Source organism: Gallus gallus, chromosome 3 (genome assembly GCF_016699485.2).
Source record: "Gallus gallus isolate bGalGal1 chromosome 3, bGalGal1.mat.broiler.GRCg7b, whole genome shotgun sequence".
Lineage (NCBI taxonomy): Eukaryota > Metazoa > Chordata > Aves > Galliformes > Phasianidae > Gallus > Gallus gallus.
In genome coordinates this window covers 26,178,044-26,197,243 of record NC_052534.1, presented here as the reverse complement: position 1 = coordinate 26,197,243, position 19,200 = coordinate 26,178,044, and the positions used below count along the sequence as shown (strand labels likewise).

The 19,200-nt window shown below is 36.8% G+C and overlaps 1 protein-coding gene across 2 annotated transcripts in view; it reads right to left on the bottom strand.

The window, feature by feature from the left end:
* Nucleotides 1-1,930: 1,930 nt before the first annotated feature.
* Nucleotides 1,931-19,200, bottom strand: part of PRKCE (protein kinase C epsilon) — a 279,822-nt gene continuing 262,552 nt past the window's right edge. Inside the window, exon 15 of one of the 2 annotated variants that reach the window (XM_419464.8) lies at nucleotides 1,931-5,172. In XM_419464.8, coding sequence (XP_419464.3) covers nucleotides 5,026-5,172 — 147 coding nt within the window. In that variant the 3' untranslated portion in view covers nucleotides 1,931-5,025. Of the gene's footprint in view, nucleotides 5,173-14,984; nucleotides 15,015-19,200 lie in introns of those variants that run through there. The other variant, XM_015283823.4, reaches the window with a different exon arrangement.

Sequence of the window (19,200 nt, the reverse complement as noted above, 5' to 3'; positions counted from 1 at the left end):
AAAATCACGGAGAGAGGTCTCATGATGACATCTTTGAGCACCCTTGGATGAATCCCATTAGGCCCCATACTTATATCCATCCAGCTGGAGCAGTAGGTCCCGCACATTTGGGGTTGGCTAGGAATTTACTGTTACTGCAGTCATGGTCCTCTAAATCAGAGCTCCAGGGCCCCTGGGCCCATCATTCCTGTTGAAGACAGAAGTGTACTTTGCTTACCTATTTCTAAAGTTTGCCATTCTCATCTAGTAATGGACCAATGTGACCTCTGGTCCTCCTTTTGTTGTTACATATTTTAAAAAGCCTTTTTTTGTTCTCTCCTGCCTTACTGTACTGCTTCAATACTAATTGAGCTTCAGCTGCATGAATTTTCTCCCTGCAACGGCTAACAGCTTCTCTGTAGGACCCCATGTTGTGTAACCTCATTCCCAGTGGCCATACGATTTCTTTTAGCACCTACGTTCCAAAAAGTTCCCTGCTCAACTAAGCTGACCTTCTGTTCCACCTGCATGAATTCCAACATTTTGGAATTACCTGTTTCTTTGTACTTAAGAGGTGGTACTTCAAGAGTAGCTGGCACTGGTGGACTCCAGTGCCTTCAAAAGCAGTTTCCCAGGGGACCTTGCCAACTAGTTCCCTGAGCAGACTAAAGCCTGCCTTGTCTACATCCAGGGTTGAAGTTTTGGTGGCTGCTGCCAACCTATTTCCTTATTTAAAATCACCAAAGATTTTAAACTTGACTACTTCACAGCCACTAAGGCTAAGATGGCCACCAATCACCACTTTGTTTACAGACAAATCTAGGTGAGTACCTTTTCTAGTTGGCTCCTTTAATACCTGCATCAAGGTACATCACCAACAGTGTTTTAGGAATCTCCTGGACTTGTTCGTACCAGCTGTCTTTCCAAATCTTGCAGTCCATCAGCAAGCACGAAAACTGTTGTATGCATAACTTGTGTTCTGGAAACCTCTAAGACATTACTTATAGCAGTAAAAGAAAACATCACATGGTCTGATACATTTGGAGACCAATGATGCCTGTTGTTTGCAGGATGATTTTTAAGTTCTTAAGATGCTTTAATTTTGCTAAACATACTCCAAACATGAATATCTTACATAGTTGTCTAACTGGCAAAATCTAGACAACAATGGTTATGATAATGTTCTCCATACATAGAATTCAGAATATGCATATAATAACAAAAACTCAGTGTGAAGAAAACAAGTGAAGGATTATGCAAAAACTGCAGTAAATAAAAGAAAGCATACTTCCAATTAAAAAATATACATTTTTAAGGCTATCTAGTCTATCTTCGAGCAGTTAACTGGACTCAGTACAGACCATTCTGATAGCTGGTTTTCTGAAGCAAATGTTATGAATTTTAGACCATGAAAACTGAAAGAATTTAGGGTTCAAATCAAAACACAGTGTAATATTGAAATATTTCAGATAATGTCACATTGACAGATTAAGTTAAATAAGTCATTTAATAAGGTCTCCAATTAATTAAATCCCCTAATTAAATAAATTAGACTTACACATACTATTAATCTTTCTATTCAGTGAAATGAAAGACTAAAGTAGTCTCACATGTTTGCACGCAAAGTGCCTTACTGAGTTTCAACAATACAGCTAAGCAAAATTTTGGGATCAGAGTGAACACATAAAAGTCTGTAAGCTCACCTGTTCAGTTTTGGTAGCAAATATTATATTGCCCAAGATAAATGGTTCACTCACTGTTACCTGTGTTTTTCTTGGAGCGTTTAGTTCTTCACAGATGAATCTCTTAGCAAATCCTCCCTTTGCCAAATGTCCACTCCTAAAAGACAAGCTCATGGTACTTTGTACAACACGTAACGGGAAAAATATTCATCCTTCATCTTTGTTTCTTCCTCATTAGGAAATACTCATGAAGACTTTGGGAAAAAAAATAAGATTTAACATCATTGTATTTATTAGGTTTTGAAACAATACACATTCACATCCTTTTGAATACAGTACATTTGGCACAGTAATAATGTTTACGATGAATTAACACTAATGAATGGCAAGAGATTCAAATTACATCCATAAGAAAAAAAAAACCTGTACAAATAAATCCTCACAATAAAAAAAGCCTACCCCTCCCCCCCTGAAAACTGAATACATTTTATATTTAGCCAACTATTCTGCACATAATTTAAGAAGAGGTAATTTTTAATCCTTTTTTGGAGAGAATTATTTTTCACCCTATGGAGAAAAATGTGTTTCACTTTTTTTAATAAGGTAAATTCGGAGGGAAAACAAGCAACGGTGGAATCTTTATAATCATTATCAATCACCTTTTTGGCATTTTGCACTCATTTTACAAAGAAGGAACAGGAAAGATTTTACAGAACAGGCAGAAATGTAAATGTCCATTTTTAAGATTTATCTTTAAAAAATGTTCTAGGTAACAGAGAAACCTTCTGATGTAAACCCAATGCAGAGGATCTAAGTAATTATACTGAAGAAATATCTGCCCATGCAAAAGTTTTTATCTCCTTGACTTTTCTCTTAGCATCCTACCAAATAATGCAGGTGTTGAGGCCTCTTGAAATACAAACATTTGCTGATTATCTTCTGTGTTAGAAATGGGAATATACCTTACTTTACAAAAGCTTTACGGGATGCTTTTATTCCTTCAAAATAAATGCTCATAGTTTTATGTAAAGGCCTCGTGTTGTACAAACAGTAGTGCACTATTCAATAACTTGCCTTCCTAGCCAGTCTACTCACCTATGGAAAGGAACACTTCAGCATTGTGATCAGTTCTTGCCTGGATGTCAAAAGCTAACTGTGATGAGAAATAAACAGAGCCAGCAGTGAGACATGAATTGATGGGCAGTTCTACAATATATTTCTAAAAGAGAAAGAAATTTAAACATTGAGATGATGAAATCATTAAGATGTTTCTGTGCTGGTACTCAGCTCCAGAAGCTAGTCTTTTCCCAGTACAAAAGATCACTGAAGATAAATTAAATTAAACTAAAGGCTTGATCCATTATTACACCTGTAGGCTAGACAACACATTAATTGATATATCATAATATTTAATATTTCAAAATCATCATAAGAATATATATAATAATTACACCTGAGTTTTAAAAACAAAACGAAATGGAACTGAATGTTGTCATCAGTAACAGGCTATGAGCAGCCAGACGTAAAACTGACACAAACTAATTCATCTGCTTGAGACCAAGGTTATCTCTTAAAGCCAATGATTCATACTTTGTCCACCACAATTTGTAACATTCCTTCTCTTTCCTAGCTCTATCATATCATAATAGAGTTGAAGAGAACTATACAGGAGATTTAGTATAGCTTAATATATGTCTACATCTTTTTATAACAAAAACCTCATCTCTCTGACAGTAACTTGAACCAATACACATACAAGAGTATTGCACATGGACATTATTATAATTATTCTTTCATAGACTAACATTTTAATAGTATGCCTGAACATGCAGCAGTTGATACCTCTATATTCAATGAATTCCACAGGCCTTGCAGCAAACACTATATACAAAATCTCACCTGTACAAAAGGCAAAAAAGCTTTTTAGTGCCACTTTGCCAATCACAAGTATATATATTTTTGTGCAGCTGGAAATCCATGTGCAACAATTAAAATGGATTCCAATGACCGCTCACTCAGTCCAGTAAAATATATAATAAAATGACCTCAGCGATACATGTACACAAAAAATAATAATAATAATAATAATAAAAAAACAAAACCAAAAACCAAAACAAACCACAGGGTACTCCTGGAAATATAAGTACATAACACTGTTAACGTATCTACAGGAGGTAACTTCACATTAGTAATATTGTCCACATGAGTTACCGTTTCAATTAATACACAAAAAATTCAATTTACAAGTTTCAATAATGTCAGTTTGTAATGTTTGATCTTCAGTTTTTCAACACACTTCCACAAAATGCACGTGTAGCCTTATTTTGTGTCTTCTAAAAGCAGTTTTCTTTTTAGATTTCAAACATAAAAAACAACAAACACAGTAGTATTATGGTTTTGTAAAAGTGTGCAAAAGTAACACACTGCTGAGAAAATAAATATAAATAAGAAATTATTTATCAACTTAGCTACAAAGGAAAATGCAGATTTACGGTGTTTATAATTAACTTTTAATGTAAAATTAATTATAAACATTTGCAAGCTTGCCATCACATTAATGGTTCATTTAAATGGATATTCAATTTAGTAACACGGATCCAATTCTCTAAAAAGCTGTAAAATGCCTATATATAGCTGTGTTAAAGCACTATAGGCTTTTCATTCTTTAGCCCTTCAATATCTATCCATATGGGATCCTTCTTTGAATAAAATTTCAGTTATCTTCATTACTCTTCTTATTCCTAAAAGTTTTCCACAAATTTTATGAGGAAATTCATTGAAAGTCTTAATTGATGTGCTTCTTCTTCTGGACAGCTTTATTTTATGTTTGTACCTCACCTCAATAAGACATTCATAGTTGAGGACTACACCCCAAAGAATGCAGACTTCTTCACTTTCTGAATGAAGCGTAGGTAATATACGACTTGTTCCACATTTAAGCACAGATCTCACAGTAACCACCAGTGCAGAAGAAACAGTTCTCACTTTCTTAGCTTAAGTTCATACAACAATTACATGACATGATCTGTTAAATCGCTTTTAATAGCATGGCTCCATTTTCCATGAAAAGATGCAATTTTGTCCTGTGGGGAGATCTTAGGAATAAAATAAAAGTTGCAAATATACGGCAGTGTGTTACATCTACAATTTCTGATACAAAATTGTTTTGCATTGCTTTGTGAGACAGAAATTAAGAGTGCTTTCATGTCAGAAGATTAAAGAAAAAAACAATAAATATATACTTAAACTGGGGATATGGGCTCAGGGTAAGAGAAGTAGTTCTTGATCTACTGAGTCTCAGTAATCTGACGATCTCTTCAGAATCACTTCTTGCAGCATCATTCATCTGTCAGCCTAATGATGTCTATGGCAGTAGCTCTTCTCCAAAATAAGAGAACCCTTTAAATTCTTCTTGATTGATTTGTTTTATAATTGTCTCATCCACTAGAGTTAATACCGGCTCTTCTCGTGTAAAGTCTTGATCAAAGTTATTTACATCCCTTTTGGTTTTCTGAGAAGAGAAATACAAACAAGGTGAATGGTAAAATAGCACAGCAAAATAAAATGTCCTCTCCCTGCTTCCCCAACCCCAAAAGGCTGAATTTTATGGAATGGCTGAAATAAAAGAGGAGCTACTTCACACAAATAATAACAGACGTATGAGAGAAGCTACAAGAGCAAGTACTATAAATGAGTTCAGGAGAGGCCAGAGAAGCAGTACTATCAATGAGTTCCCAGAGACTCGCTGGTCTCTGACAGGCGAAGGAATAGCAATATGATGATAAAGCAGGAAGCTGAGATCAGGACTAATTTAAAAAGGGTTTTGGCATAGTAGGTGGCTGTTTCCTCATAGATTTGAACACAATGATATCTCATTTGAGAGGCAGAGAGTGAATTTGATTTCCCCACAATATACCCAACCATTCCAACTCTAATTTAACCATTTCTTTGTATCTGGATATATTTGGCTTTAAAATTAGATAAGAGCAGATGTCAGCCCCAAATTTTTGAGCTCAATATTGAGAACTCCTAATTTCCTAATGCAGACTAATGTAATTCAGAGCAACACGGCAAAGCACAAAAGTCTAGCTACAAAGAAATCCATCTCAGAGCTCTCCCTTGTTGAAATGGCACCAGGATTTCTCTGTGGAAGACTAAAGAACCTTGTTCTTTCAGTAAATTTGGCCCAACAAGTTGCAATTGGACATGCTCTGAGTGGGATAAAATGTGTTAACTAGAGACAGATTTGAAAAGGCTGGCTCATTTTCCTTAGGGTGCTCACAACAGTACCTATCTGTAACCACTTACATGTAAAGAACATCAGGCCGTGGGGGAAAATGTTCCTTAAAGTCATTGTCCTGAGACCTATACCATTCATATTTTCCATGTTAGCAGCATATTTCAGGCATGTACAGGTTCAGGGAATTGGAAGAAATATTTTCCTTTCCCCTTTTTTGTCTGTCCTTTCTCTTTGTTTCATGAAGTCTCATTGATACTTAATGGAGGCACAACAGCACTGTAAAAACCTGCTTGGTGTTCATCCTCCACGTCTAAGATAAAGATCATACCAGAAATAGAATAGCTATTTGATGTGCAAAGTTAAATGATAAACTCATGAAGTGGTATATCTTAAAGTATGACACATGATGTATTTCAAATGGATACACTGATGAATTCCAAATGGGTTAGACACCTTCTTTCAATGCAGATAAATTTTCCTATAAATTACATATATTATTGTATTTTCTTCATTAGATCTGCCTGAGACATACATATAGCAAGCACCATCTGCGTAGCTTGTAAGAAGTTTATAATTATAGAAAAAAGAAAAGACACTCTGTAAACCAAGTACTTTCTAAGTACAGACAATCAAAAATATGCATTCTTTATCTATAAAGTTCCACTAAAAGGAAAATATAGACTTTAAAAACATTTATATAAACATATGGTTATTTTGTCTGTATTTGTAATATTTACTTAGTACAGAAATCTGAATATAAAGTGTATGTGACCCACTCTGAACAGCATAAAGAGTAAGGGACATGGCTTAGGATTTTTCTTTCTTTCTTTCTCTTTTTCCCCTAGTTTTTTTTTGGCAAATACTGCAAAACAAGAAAAAAAAATTCTACAGGAATTTTAAATTATATTACATTTTAACTATGTCTTCATTCTTCCTGTTCATTATGTCCTACCACAATATTTTCACACACTCATACAATGAATTTGCTGCAAGTATTTTCACTAAAGCAGAAGATGGTAAGTGAATATTTGTAAAAAGTAAAATTCAAATTCAGAACTGTAGCTTCATGCAGGAGAAACTTGCTTATACTCACACTTTAACCACTAGCTATTTGGGGCAAATAAACTCTACAGTAGCTGAAAACAAATTCATGATATATGAATTATGTTCAGTTTTTCATACTGAACATATTTGGCAAAATTGTATTTTCTTTCTGAAATTAAAAGATTAAAATGAAACTTTCCCAGATTCTAACGGGGGCAATTAATTCATAATAGCTACTTTTTCCAGAACACCATTGCTGGGATTTATTAAGATGTTAAGTGAAAATGAGTGCAGATGAGTACTTGCAAAAAATCTAAATCCTGTTGATTACAAATAATTGCACTTGCAATAGAACTTTGAATCGCAAACACTTCTGAAACAACAAAGAAAGGAATTTTCTTAGGTTTAAAAGCCTAGCATTACTTAAAGACTGCCTTCAAGGAGATATCTAAAGAAGGAGAGAAATATTTTACTTTCTTAGGAGCAATTCCCTGTCTTTTTGGCAGCACAGATACAAATCATCCAACTTATTAACAGGACAGGTATGGAGCGATCTGAGGTTGCAAGGATATACTAGCAAGCCTCTAGCTAACCAGCTGGTCTAGTGAGATTAAATAAACCACAGAGTACAAAAGTGAAAGGATTAAACCATAAAAGCCAAAGGCAGAGGTCATAACAAGACACTTTTCAAAGGAATGATTTATTTGAGAAGTCTTCCTTAGCAACTGAGGTTTCTTCCTGAAGGTATGGCTATTTTGCAAGGCTCCATCCCCTGAAATGAAACAGGTCTGGCTACATTTCTGCTAACATTGCTATCTTGATGTACTTGCATTGTGAATACTCTACAGATCAACAGCACAGTCAAAATATAGTTGTAGCATGAGGGCTCAACATGAAGGTATGAAGGGCTGTGGCTGTCTCTGAGCAGAGAAGCAGAGAAGGATGATCTGCAAGGTAGGCAGAGCATATGATAAAACAGACTGTAACTATTATCCAACTTGAAGTATTTTAAAAAAATCACGAAGTGCAAAAGTCTTTAGATTGGCTAGCAAATGCATACTAAAAAGGCAGTAGTTAAATAGGTTATCTTTTAGCCAACAGCTCCTGAGACTTTGAGTGATATTATTTTCATGTTTTCAAATGTTTTTCCAGATAAGAGTTCTTAATTACAGATGACTGAAGAAACGATCGTTATTAGGAAATGAGAAACCCCCAAATCACAGCTGTCCCCAACACAAAAGCTTAATTTGGCGTCAGATTCTATTTTTAAATCTTTTTTCCTTACTGGTGTGAACACTTCATAGGTGTCCCGTCAGAGCATTGACCTCGTGCATGACCTAGTTATCTTGGGAGACATGACGAACCTACTACATCTGGCTGACACTATCTGGTCAGATGAAACACTGTTACGCCACAGGAATATATCATCATGATTCAATAAATATTAACATGACCTCATCATATTAACATAATCTCATCAAGGATGATATTTTTTAGACACAGTCACGCTTTATTCTATTCATAGATTACAGTTTTGTGCAAAGAAGTAAAGATATTAGAGCCTTTAGAAGACTGTCTTCATAAAATAGCATTTCATAGAATCACTCAGGTTGGAAAAGACCTTAAGGATCATCAAGTCCAACCGCAACCTAACCATCCTATCCTAACTATAACAACCCTCCGCTAAATCATGTCCCTGAGCACCACATCCAAATGGTTTTTAAACACATTCAGGGATGGTGACTCAACAACCTCCCTGGGGAGCCTATCCCGGTGCTTAACCACCCTTTCTGTAAAGAAGTTTTTCCTGATACACAACGTAAACATCCCCTGACACATAGGCCATTTCCCCTAATCAGCTTTCTCAGTTTTCCAGTACACATTTGGAGAAAGACTGTTCTTTAATGAATAAAAATGTTTTTTTCCCCCCTTAAAACTCTTAATATAATTATGAAAAGATTAAAAGGAACTTAATATGCTATTAATAAGAACATATTAAACAATGTTTTATCAAACTGGGTTAATTTTATCCATAATTTCAATGAAAAATTAATTTTCTACCTTCAGTCACAGGCTGAAGCTTAAAAAAAACTTCAGAACAAGTTTAATAAGCTCTCCGGTGTCAAGGATTACCAACCTTTTCTGTTAATGATTACTAAATGACACTAAATGAATAGCAACAGAGAAGAAAGAAATCTAAGTTGGTGTTCTTATCAACAAAAATACATTAAGAAGGCTAGAATTTGCCATTCATTTCATCACTCTTCTGAAGCAAATGTGAATGACAACCACTGGAACTGAAAAGCTGCAGAAATCCTTGCACATGGCAGAAGATGGTCCAAACCAGGGAACTCAGCAGTGCCTGGGCACCTCCTCAGCTGTGCCATGAGGCCAAGAGGCTTGGTGGACTCTGATGTCTAACAAGGATTAAATTAATTCTACAGCTCGGAGGCACTAAGAAGTATGTGCTTCTATTTCATTATTCTGTTTTGTTTAATTTGCAGAGAGTCACTGAATGCCTTTCAAGTGCTTTGAATGCTCAACGCCTCCACTAAATTGGGCTGGAATTGTCCAATGGGTTCACAGGTAGAGTAGATGAAAGAAAGATAGAATGGAAGCTAGAAAACAATACTGCCACAAAAGTCTTATTTTGTAGGAAAATCAGACTAAAATACAAATTTAAATGATGAGTTAAATATAAACTTCAATTAAATATAACTATAGGAATTGTTAAGTGAATTTGTATGCAACTGCACACCAGTCATGTCACAGTCACACTAAATTTGGGCAGGATGTTGCTACAGCTTTCGCTGAGCAGCACAGAATGAACAGGATGGGCAGCAGGAGGTGAAAGATTTACACATTATTGTTCAATTTTATCCAGAATTTTGCTCCACTGAGAAATGGTTCCTAGGTTTGACAGTGTTGCCAAGAAGAGGTCCTTGTACTGGGATGATCAGTTTAGTATTTTGTTTCTACCAGCAAGATTTTCAGATTATTTTTAAAGACAAATGGAAAGTAAAGACATCAGACAAATTGGTTTGAAGCACAAGGTTATGTGGCTAACCTCACATCTATATCACTGTCCTCTCATTCCCCTCTCTATTAATGATAACAAAAACCGCAGCAGAGGCAGAGATCACTACACCAGTGAGTGGATTTCTTTTCATAAAGGTGCAACAGCTTCTAGAAAGTTGAGAAAAACCATAATGAGCACTCACTTTCACATATAACTCATTCTATATATAGAAATTCAGCGTGAATACTGTGAAAGAAATAGGCTAAGAAGCAAAACACTTCAGGCTTGTCGTTCTGTTTCTCGTGTTGATACCTCTTCACAGTATTTGCACGCGTGGAGAGGCCACATGAGAATTCTAAGTATTTTCTAGAATGTCTGATTTGAGAAGATAGGAAATGTAAGTTATCAGAATAACTGTACAAACATGTATTTTTTATTTAGTATGTCAGTTTCTCTATTCACATGACAAAGAGTTGCAACAGATCAGAAACACACTACAGTGCATCAGCTAAAGGTTATGATGATAAAAAGGGTTTTTAATCCAAGTAGTTTTCAGAAGAATACCAATATTAATTACTCCCAAGTAGAGGGCGAGATGTTGTGCTTCTAGATTATTTACTCTTTCATTAGATGTGAAGGACAACAAATTAAAAGAAAGAAATGGATAACAAAGATATTCAGCAAGAATTTTAACAGACAGGCAATATTTAGAAAGTATGCCAATGTATACAGGCTGTAATCTAATCTGATAGGGAAGTACACAGACATTTAATAAACATCAACCTAATTCACAGAACTATGATTTTTAAGAGGAATAATTTCTGACCCAGGAAACTGAAACCACATTTGTATCAAAACACTATGTATCTCTCCTAGGAGCATAAAATGGGTCAGGAGGGAAGGAGGAATAAACTGAAGAATTAGGAGATAGAAACATTTAATGATTACATGGCCAGGATGCCAACCGTAGTACTTCACTTTTGCACAGCCTTTCTCTTATCCCATAAACCAAAAATACAGCAATGACAGAAACAGCAAAGCAAAGAAGTTCAGAGCTCTGCAAGTTCACTGACAGTCACCTTGTGCTCACAGTCTGGGCAATGAACCTCACTCATAATAAAATGTTGTAAACCGTTGTACCTTATGGCTATACTTGGGTATGGGTTTTTGCTCAACAGAGCACACAGCACTAAAGCTGTACATACCAAATTTGTTTTGTTCACAGCCTGATTGCTAAAGCACAAGACTTGCCTCTGTTTAAAACATCTGTGAAGACAGAATTTACAGGAGCTGCAGGGGAGGCCATCACTACAGCTTCCTGCCCGTGGTCAGTCCTTTACCAGCAAGATCCACCTTATCAGAGCTTGCTTCCATTACAACTTAAACATGACATAACTACAGCACAGAAGCTACGCTATGGTAAAAAATGTGCCGTTTTTAGAGTGAAAAAAGTTGCAGAGAAGAATGTCAACTTTTGCATTTCTGCTTTTTATTTTTCACCCTAAAAGTAGGTTTTTGAGGGTTTAGCTACGTGGGAAATTATTTTATATTTCCTTCTGGGGTGGGGAGGGCTTGGGAGAAGAGAAAGAAATGGAACAGTCCTGTTAAAATGCCCTTCATTTGCACAATACAATTCCTACTGCAATTGAATGATCCTCTCTGCGGAGCAGATTTTATATGGCTGCCTCTCCAGTTCACGTTTTATTGGCAAGCCTCCACTGAAATCCTCAGCTGTTCTAAGGTCATGATCGCTGAGTGTCACCTCCCATCTTACATCCTGGCACACGTCCAAGGTTAGACCATTTTTGGTTGTGAGCTCCTGAAAATGTGTTTTAACCATTGTTATTACAGCTGTGTTACAGCAGCCAGGGCAGGTGCACCCGCCACATGCTGAACCACCTGCTGCCAAGTCCTCATATACACGTGTAGAAACCTTTTTGTCTTACAGATCACTAACACTTCAGCGCAAAGCAATGGATAAACTCAGAAAATGGAGCTGACTGGTGTAGAAGAAGAAGAAAAAGGTGTTGCAGGAGGGTTTGCAAGTCAAGGGCAAATCCGGGGTAGGTGGTCCTAGAATTCCAGGGGCTTCTAGGAGCCATCTGATATGGAAAAAATCTAAAATGTGGAAAGGCTAGCAGGCAGTGAAATATTTGACCAGATTTGTTCTGTAAAGGATCTACAGTGCATAGAAATATTACTTAGAGTGTAGCAGTCACAATCCTGCTACGGAATCACAAGTTTTCACAATAATCTTAACATTTTTTTTCACTTCAGGCACTTTAATAGTGAACATTTTGACACTATGCAGCTTGTGACTTACAAGAAAATTGATTAATGCGATGCCAAGTGGTGAGATGCAGTGAAAAACTAGTGAAAATGTAGTGTGTATTAAAAAAAACACACACTGCAAAACATGACAAATATCAGAGAATGGCTGAATTTGGCAGGGACTTCTGGAGGTCACCAGGTCTATTCCCTGCCACAGCCACTTGCCCAGGACTACGTACAGGCAGCTATTTAAGGTCTCCAAGAAGGGACTGTTCAGCCTTTCTGAGCAACCTGTGCCAGTGCTGCCACTGGCACAGTAAAAAAAAAAAAAACAGTTGCTTATGTTCAGATGAAGCCTTCTGTGCTTCAGTTTGTGCCCAGTGCCTCTTGCCTTGTCACTGGCCACCTCCAAACAGAATCTGGATCCATCTTCTTTACGCTCGTCTGACAAGAGCAAGCCTATCCTGCACAAAATGTTGGGAAGTCATCCATATCCTTCTCCATATACTGCTCATTTAGCTGCTGCATACTATACATATGTGCATGTGTAATACTTAAGTTACTTTCCTAGTTTGGTAAATAGAAAATACACTATTCACTTAACCCTCCTCTGAATCACTGTAATTTTAAAACTTAATTTTCACAATGGCTACTAGTTTAATTGTATTGCCACTGTCTGTTGGGAGAACTTACAAGTTTACTCTGCTTTCCATGGGTTAAGCAAGCACAAAAACAAATCATGGAGATTCTAATACTAGTCAATAGGTGACTGATGTAATTAGATATTTCAGGACTCATCTCTGCCATGTATCCTGATTAAAATTGGCTGACTTTCCAGTGTTTTATTCCATCTACAGTCACCTGAACAATGTAATCACAGAAAAAAACCCAACAAATAACAAATACATTATGAGAATCTTCCTGAGCATATTATGAAATTATAAATATATAGCAACATCATGTGATTCTGAACCCCTCCTGCATAAGTAGAAGACACTAGATCCAAAGTACCACTGTTCAGCATGGAAGGTAATAGCAAGCATGTGCAGCGGGAGCATTATCCCAACTCTCGGCTACACATTAAAACGGGACAGTCTATGTGGTTTCACTACAAGCCATAGAGCAGAAATGCTACAGAGTTAAAAATGCATTCAGTCATTTTCTCCTTCTTCCTATTCTTCTCAAATGAAAATGCAATCCTTCAGAGCTCATAGGCAGTCAAGATCTTCAAGTTGTCTTTTTCTATACTCCATAACCCGCATATATTATTTACATGAACATAAAAATAAAGTGTTTCTGTTTAAACACTTAAGAATGTACTGTAAGTAGCCATGATAATGCAATTCCACTAAATGGTTTAAATTGTTTTCTGAAAATTGGACTAGAGAAGAGCACAGCCAAGAAGTGAAACAAAATCTGTCCTACTCTGAGGAAGTCCAAAAGGAAAGCAGAAACACATTGGCTGCTTATCACTCCACTGCAATGGGCAGTAATTAAAAATGTACATTTAACAAATGGCTAAATGAACTTAATCATTGAGTTTAAAAGATTTTAGAGTTAAAAGACTGAGACTTAACAAAACAAAATATTGCTGGATCCCTGGTACAGAATTGAAAGAAACACTGGAATCCTACAGTAGCTTTCAAACTTAATTCTAAAACTGTAATTCTAGCATTGTGGCAATCACAGCTAAAAGCAGCTGCTGCAGGGATGCTGTACAGAACAAGAAAAATAAAATAAGACCAACTGAATGAGCACATTCTGGGAAACAACCTTGTACATCTGAGCAGAGAATGCTGAAATCTGCTAAAAACATCAGCTTGCTTACTCTCAGTGTCTTTTAGCTGCAAAACAAGCTGAATTTAAGTTTCTTGAAAGCTATCTACTCGCACCTGAGAGAAGTTCACAGTTGTGTAAAGTTCTAAAGTATTTGAAGTGATTTGGAATCCACGATCTTTTATCACTGAGGGGAGAGGCAGAAGAAGGCCAGACATCTCCATCTTGCCCTGCCCAGATGCATTCCTAGACCCACTGATACAGAATACACTGCTAGTAGTTCTGCTACTATTGCTCATGACTGCCTGCTGCTAGCTAAACTGAGATGATGAACTTCATCACCCACCAGTTGCCAATGCTTCTTATCAGCAGCCAAGTGGCTAACAGTGGAACCAGTAGCAGGAAAGTGGTACTTTTAGGAACCAGCTCACATGAAATACTCTGAAATTCCTGATACCCCGTGGCAGGACTAGCATGTTGGACTTCAACAGCTATGAAGGTTTGTAATAATAAGGCTAAGTCCCAGCAACCCACAACCATTTTTCTTTAGCTTTTTTTTTTTTTTTTCCCCCGAAGGATTTGTGTTAGCAGTTCTTACAAACATAAAGTCTACCCTGTTCCCAAACTTTTTTTTTGTACACTAGTATTAATCAACACAGAGTCACTCTCAGAAGAAAGCTCACTGTTTTCCTGTTCCTAAAATGCCTGCAGGGAAGTGGGAAATACATAATGTGCAATGTTTAACAATGGTATGTGTCTGAGGTCTCAGGATCCCACTCTGTTGTTTTGTCTAAGCAGTAACACTTCATGCAAAAGCATGCAGGATAGCCCCTTGTGTGCCCACCTGCTAAATGCTCATTGCCATGCAGTGATGACCAAATGGAAATATATTATGGAACTGAAGGGACACCTCAAGGTTATTAGGCCTAAAAATGGACCTACCTTGATATTTTCCCCATACTGAAGGCCTTACCTTAAAGAGGGACATTCACACTGAAGCAAACTTGAAAAGAGAGAACATTTATACAAAAAGAAATTTACTTGGCCTGTAATTTCCTACGTTCTGTTTGGTGCTACTGAGTGATACTGCATTTTACAGGGCTTCTTTCCCACAATGCAAAGTCATAATTCTGCATGTCTGACAATATAATCCACTGTCACTAAAAACAGAGGTGTGCCAAAAAACCCCCGAGAAAACAGTATCATGATTTCCTAAATAGCAAGTTTAAAAATCCTCACTAAAAAGTAAAAATATGTTTTCCCGTCAGTGGTCACGTGTGAAAACAGATCTGAAAACTTGGAAAGATTTATGACTCATGTACCTGGCTAATATACTTGGAAGTTTTCTCCAGAAATGTGGTCCCTCTTTAAGGATTCCAGCCATTGCTCACAGTCAGCAGATGGCTGCTGCAGCATTTTCAACACAACTGTCTCATTGAACACTTTTTGGGAGATGTTCAGAGAGACACCAACCTACGTAGGAGGGTGCAGCTTCTGCCTGCTTGCCTGTGCAAGCAGGCCAGCTGCACACTCTGTACACATTTGTATTTACTATTTCTTACTCAGTTTTCAAACGCTGTGGACATCCAGCTTGACACAAGTCATACAAGAAGTGCTTTTGATTTTTTTCAAGTTTTTCACTCATTTGGGAGAGAGGGAAAAAAATTATCAGTGCTCAGAGACTCCAGTTGTAACACAATCATTGGCTAGCACTAGAATTTGTTTTTTGGGATGATTTTGTGTCAAACCTTTGCTGCAGCACAAAATTGAAAGAGGGCAGATTGCTGGCATCCTTAAGTCAAGACTTAACAAGGGAGTTTAGGTTTACAAGGAAACTGCATACAGACAACGTGGCCCAGATAGTGATAACTAAGGGGGGAGGGATTTCGATAACAGTTTGTGTTTATATTAGGGTTACAGGAGATAAGATACATGTAAATTATTGTAGGAAATTTGAGACTGAAGATCAAGATGAAATCTGCTAACACTGAGGTCTGGTATAGCATAGAACACTCTTCCAAGGGAAGTGCCACGTGTTCCATCAATTTAAAGCCTGGCTGATCATGAGCATTTGGATTTTAAGTCTTCTCAGTTGTATCTTTTCACTGCCACAAAAATATGTTATGCATCCTGAGCTACTATTACCAGAGAGTGGAAACTGAGGCATGAAGGTGTTAGGTGACAAATCCTCGGCTACACCATGAGTTTCTAGAAAAGTTGTTAGCAGAACTTATCTATCCTGTACTTCTCAGATCTCTAGCTATAGTTGCCAGACCAATCCTCTACCAATCCCCTACTAAGTCAGAACTGAAGAAAGAATGTACAAGTATTCAGAAAACATTCTCAGTGATATAACGGCAGGAATGGAAGAGACTGCAAAATGAAGAGAATCAAATCAGATGAACTAAATGGGCCTTTTTGGCAGCAACCACTGTTATTCAATACTGAAACTTCTGCAGTAGATTATCTTGCCCATCATGTCTTTAATGCTCTTGAAGAAAGTGAGATTTAAAAATGTAAAATCAAGGTTATGAACGCATAGAGAAAATTAAAACAATGTATTGTTCTGTAAAAGCTGCATGCTCACAGTAAATCATCATAATGCAATTACTTTGTTAAATTCATTTTCATACAGCCACACTAAGATTGAATTGCCACAGGCACTGATAAAGCCATTAGAGATGAAACTTTGGCTTAATTGCTAGAAGGAAATACACATGGCAAACATCTGTTTTACCAGCATTTGTTTTGCCCTCTGACTCAGAGTTTCAGCTTTTTCATGTAGAGGATACCTTAGTTAAAGCCTCAAATATCCCTAACCTTGATACTTACAAACAGGTTACATAAAAAAGACAAGACTTCTTGTTTGTGTGTGTATAAAGGGTTGACAGAAAACAGCCTGGAAGGACAGGAATGGATAGGCTTGGAGGCTATCTTTGCAGCACAGTGCCTAACATCTTCCTATGTCTCACAGCTCCTCACAGCACACTAGGCTATTGCGACCAGTGGCATAAGAAACATGAGAATGATTTCATTGATCATGTCTTGTTTTACCACAAAAAAAACAAAAAACAAAAAACAAAAAAAACCCCAAAAGAACAAAACAAAACATGAAGAAATTGAGGCTTACACAATGCTATCACTTCAGCCAAATGAGTGAAATTTGGGGCAGTATTGTTTCTGTACCCCTGCCAGGTGGGACTGGAATATTACACATTAGTATAGCCTTTAGGCCACCTGTGCACACCTCTCGGTGAGCTTCCCTGCCTGATGTTAGTGGCACATCAGCTGGTCAGCTGTGCCCTCAGAAAAGGCACAAACAAACAAAATTTCTTGCAGGGGATCTAGAGAAATATGGAGGTAATTGAGGAAAAAGCAAAATATTCCAAAATATACTTTTGCTTCACTGTTTCAAACTTAAGCTTTTCCAGTAAGTAACAATATGGAACAATATAAATTCATAAATACATATTCAAGGCAGACAGTAATCTGTTTCAATCACTGTTTTTAATGTATGTTTTATTATTTGTTATGGAATAGACTGAACCATTCCATCATGGCACTAAGCAAGATCTACCACAATATTAATGCATTTGGCAAGCAATTAATAGAATGTTCCCTTGTTTTCATTATTAATATTGCAGGTGTGCTTTGAAAATGTAGATAACCTAATTAACCAGACATAACCATGGAAACAAAGAAAGACAGAGAGTAGAGAATTCCTGAATACTAACAATACCTTTGTGGTTTTGGGGCAGTAAAACTGTATTGGAAACTACAGCCTGGTGCTATGGCTAATGTTATGCTGGTGTTATGGTTAGTGATTTGGGAGATTTGTTTCTCTGAATGAAAATAATTTCAGAAAAACATATGGACCAAAATATTTCAACACGGGAATAGAGTGCCTTAAAGGGAGTTTTGTCTCATAACAAGTGCTTTGAAGAACAGATATCTGCCTGTAGTAAAATGGTACTTCTTCCTTGCACATGCAATTACAAATCCGTGTCTGAATTAAGAGCAGCATGGAAGAAAAATATTATTAAACAAATGTTAAGACAGTCTGTGAAACTGTAAGAATTATGTTTTAAGAACAGTGGAAATTATCTTCAAGAGGTACTGTCAAGGTCACTGATGCTTAGAAGTAATACATATCCTCATATCTCCTCCAATGTCTGCTTAATTTCTAATGTACATGTTCATAGCTATTACCTTTTCTACAACAACTTAACCTTTATAATAGCTCCACATGCAAGAAACCCTTAGTATAATAAACTATAGAATGTAGAAAAAGCAAATTGATTTTGTTCAGGAGTTACACAAGGACGAGCTGGTACATAATATGCATCATAGTACAGTGCATTTTCACCTCTTCATGTCGTCTTTTCCAAGTCACTATGCTGGAGTAGCAGTAAAAGACCCCTCATAGCAGGTGTCAGGGACACCAAATCTGTTTTCATTGTCTGTACTTCCTAGCATAACCTGGCGTTTCATTCCCATCACTTCTTAGCAAACTAAACTTAAGCCATTTGTATGAGTGCTCTGCCCTGGGCTCTCTTGTAAGCTTTCAGAAAATACAGTCAGAATTTCAAGGATTTTTTGGAATTCAGTAATTTTCATTCCAAGGCTAATGACAGTTAGGAACGAAATTTCAGCTTCCAAAGTGTCGTTAGAATCACCACATCATTCCCAAAACAGGAGGACATTAATGGTATATTTCTGGTATAGCAAATAATGTATTTGTATGTCTCCACAGCATGAATGAGATTTAGAAATAACTTTCAAATGTCTGACTAATAAATAGCCACGCTGTGTTTCTTCCAAGTACACTTGAATAATTCAAAGCTCAGGCTGGCAGAATTGAAGAGACATAACTTGAACTATGGAGAAGCATAGGTCTTACAGTATCATGTGATACAGCTTTTTATACAACCTATTATTTCAGAGCAAGGAAAAAAGGTAAAGGAAAGAAAGGTTGTTGTGCTAACTAAGGAACACACACATTTTTGGGATCAGTAGAGTAGTGATGCAGAACTGAAGCAATCAATGTTTGTTTCCACCCTAGCACCTCTATGACCTCCCTTGGCAGATTATTCCATTGTCTGGTGAGACCTCAGTGTTTGACCACTTTCCCTAATGACTTCAATTATTTAGTTTCAAGGTTTTACATTATCCAGAGCTCATCTGAATAA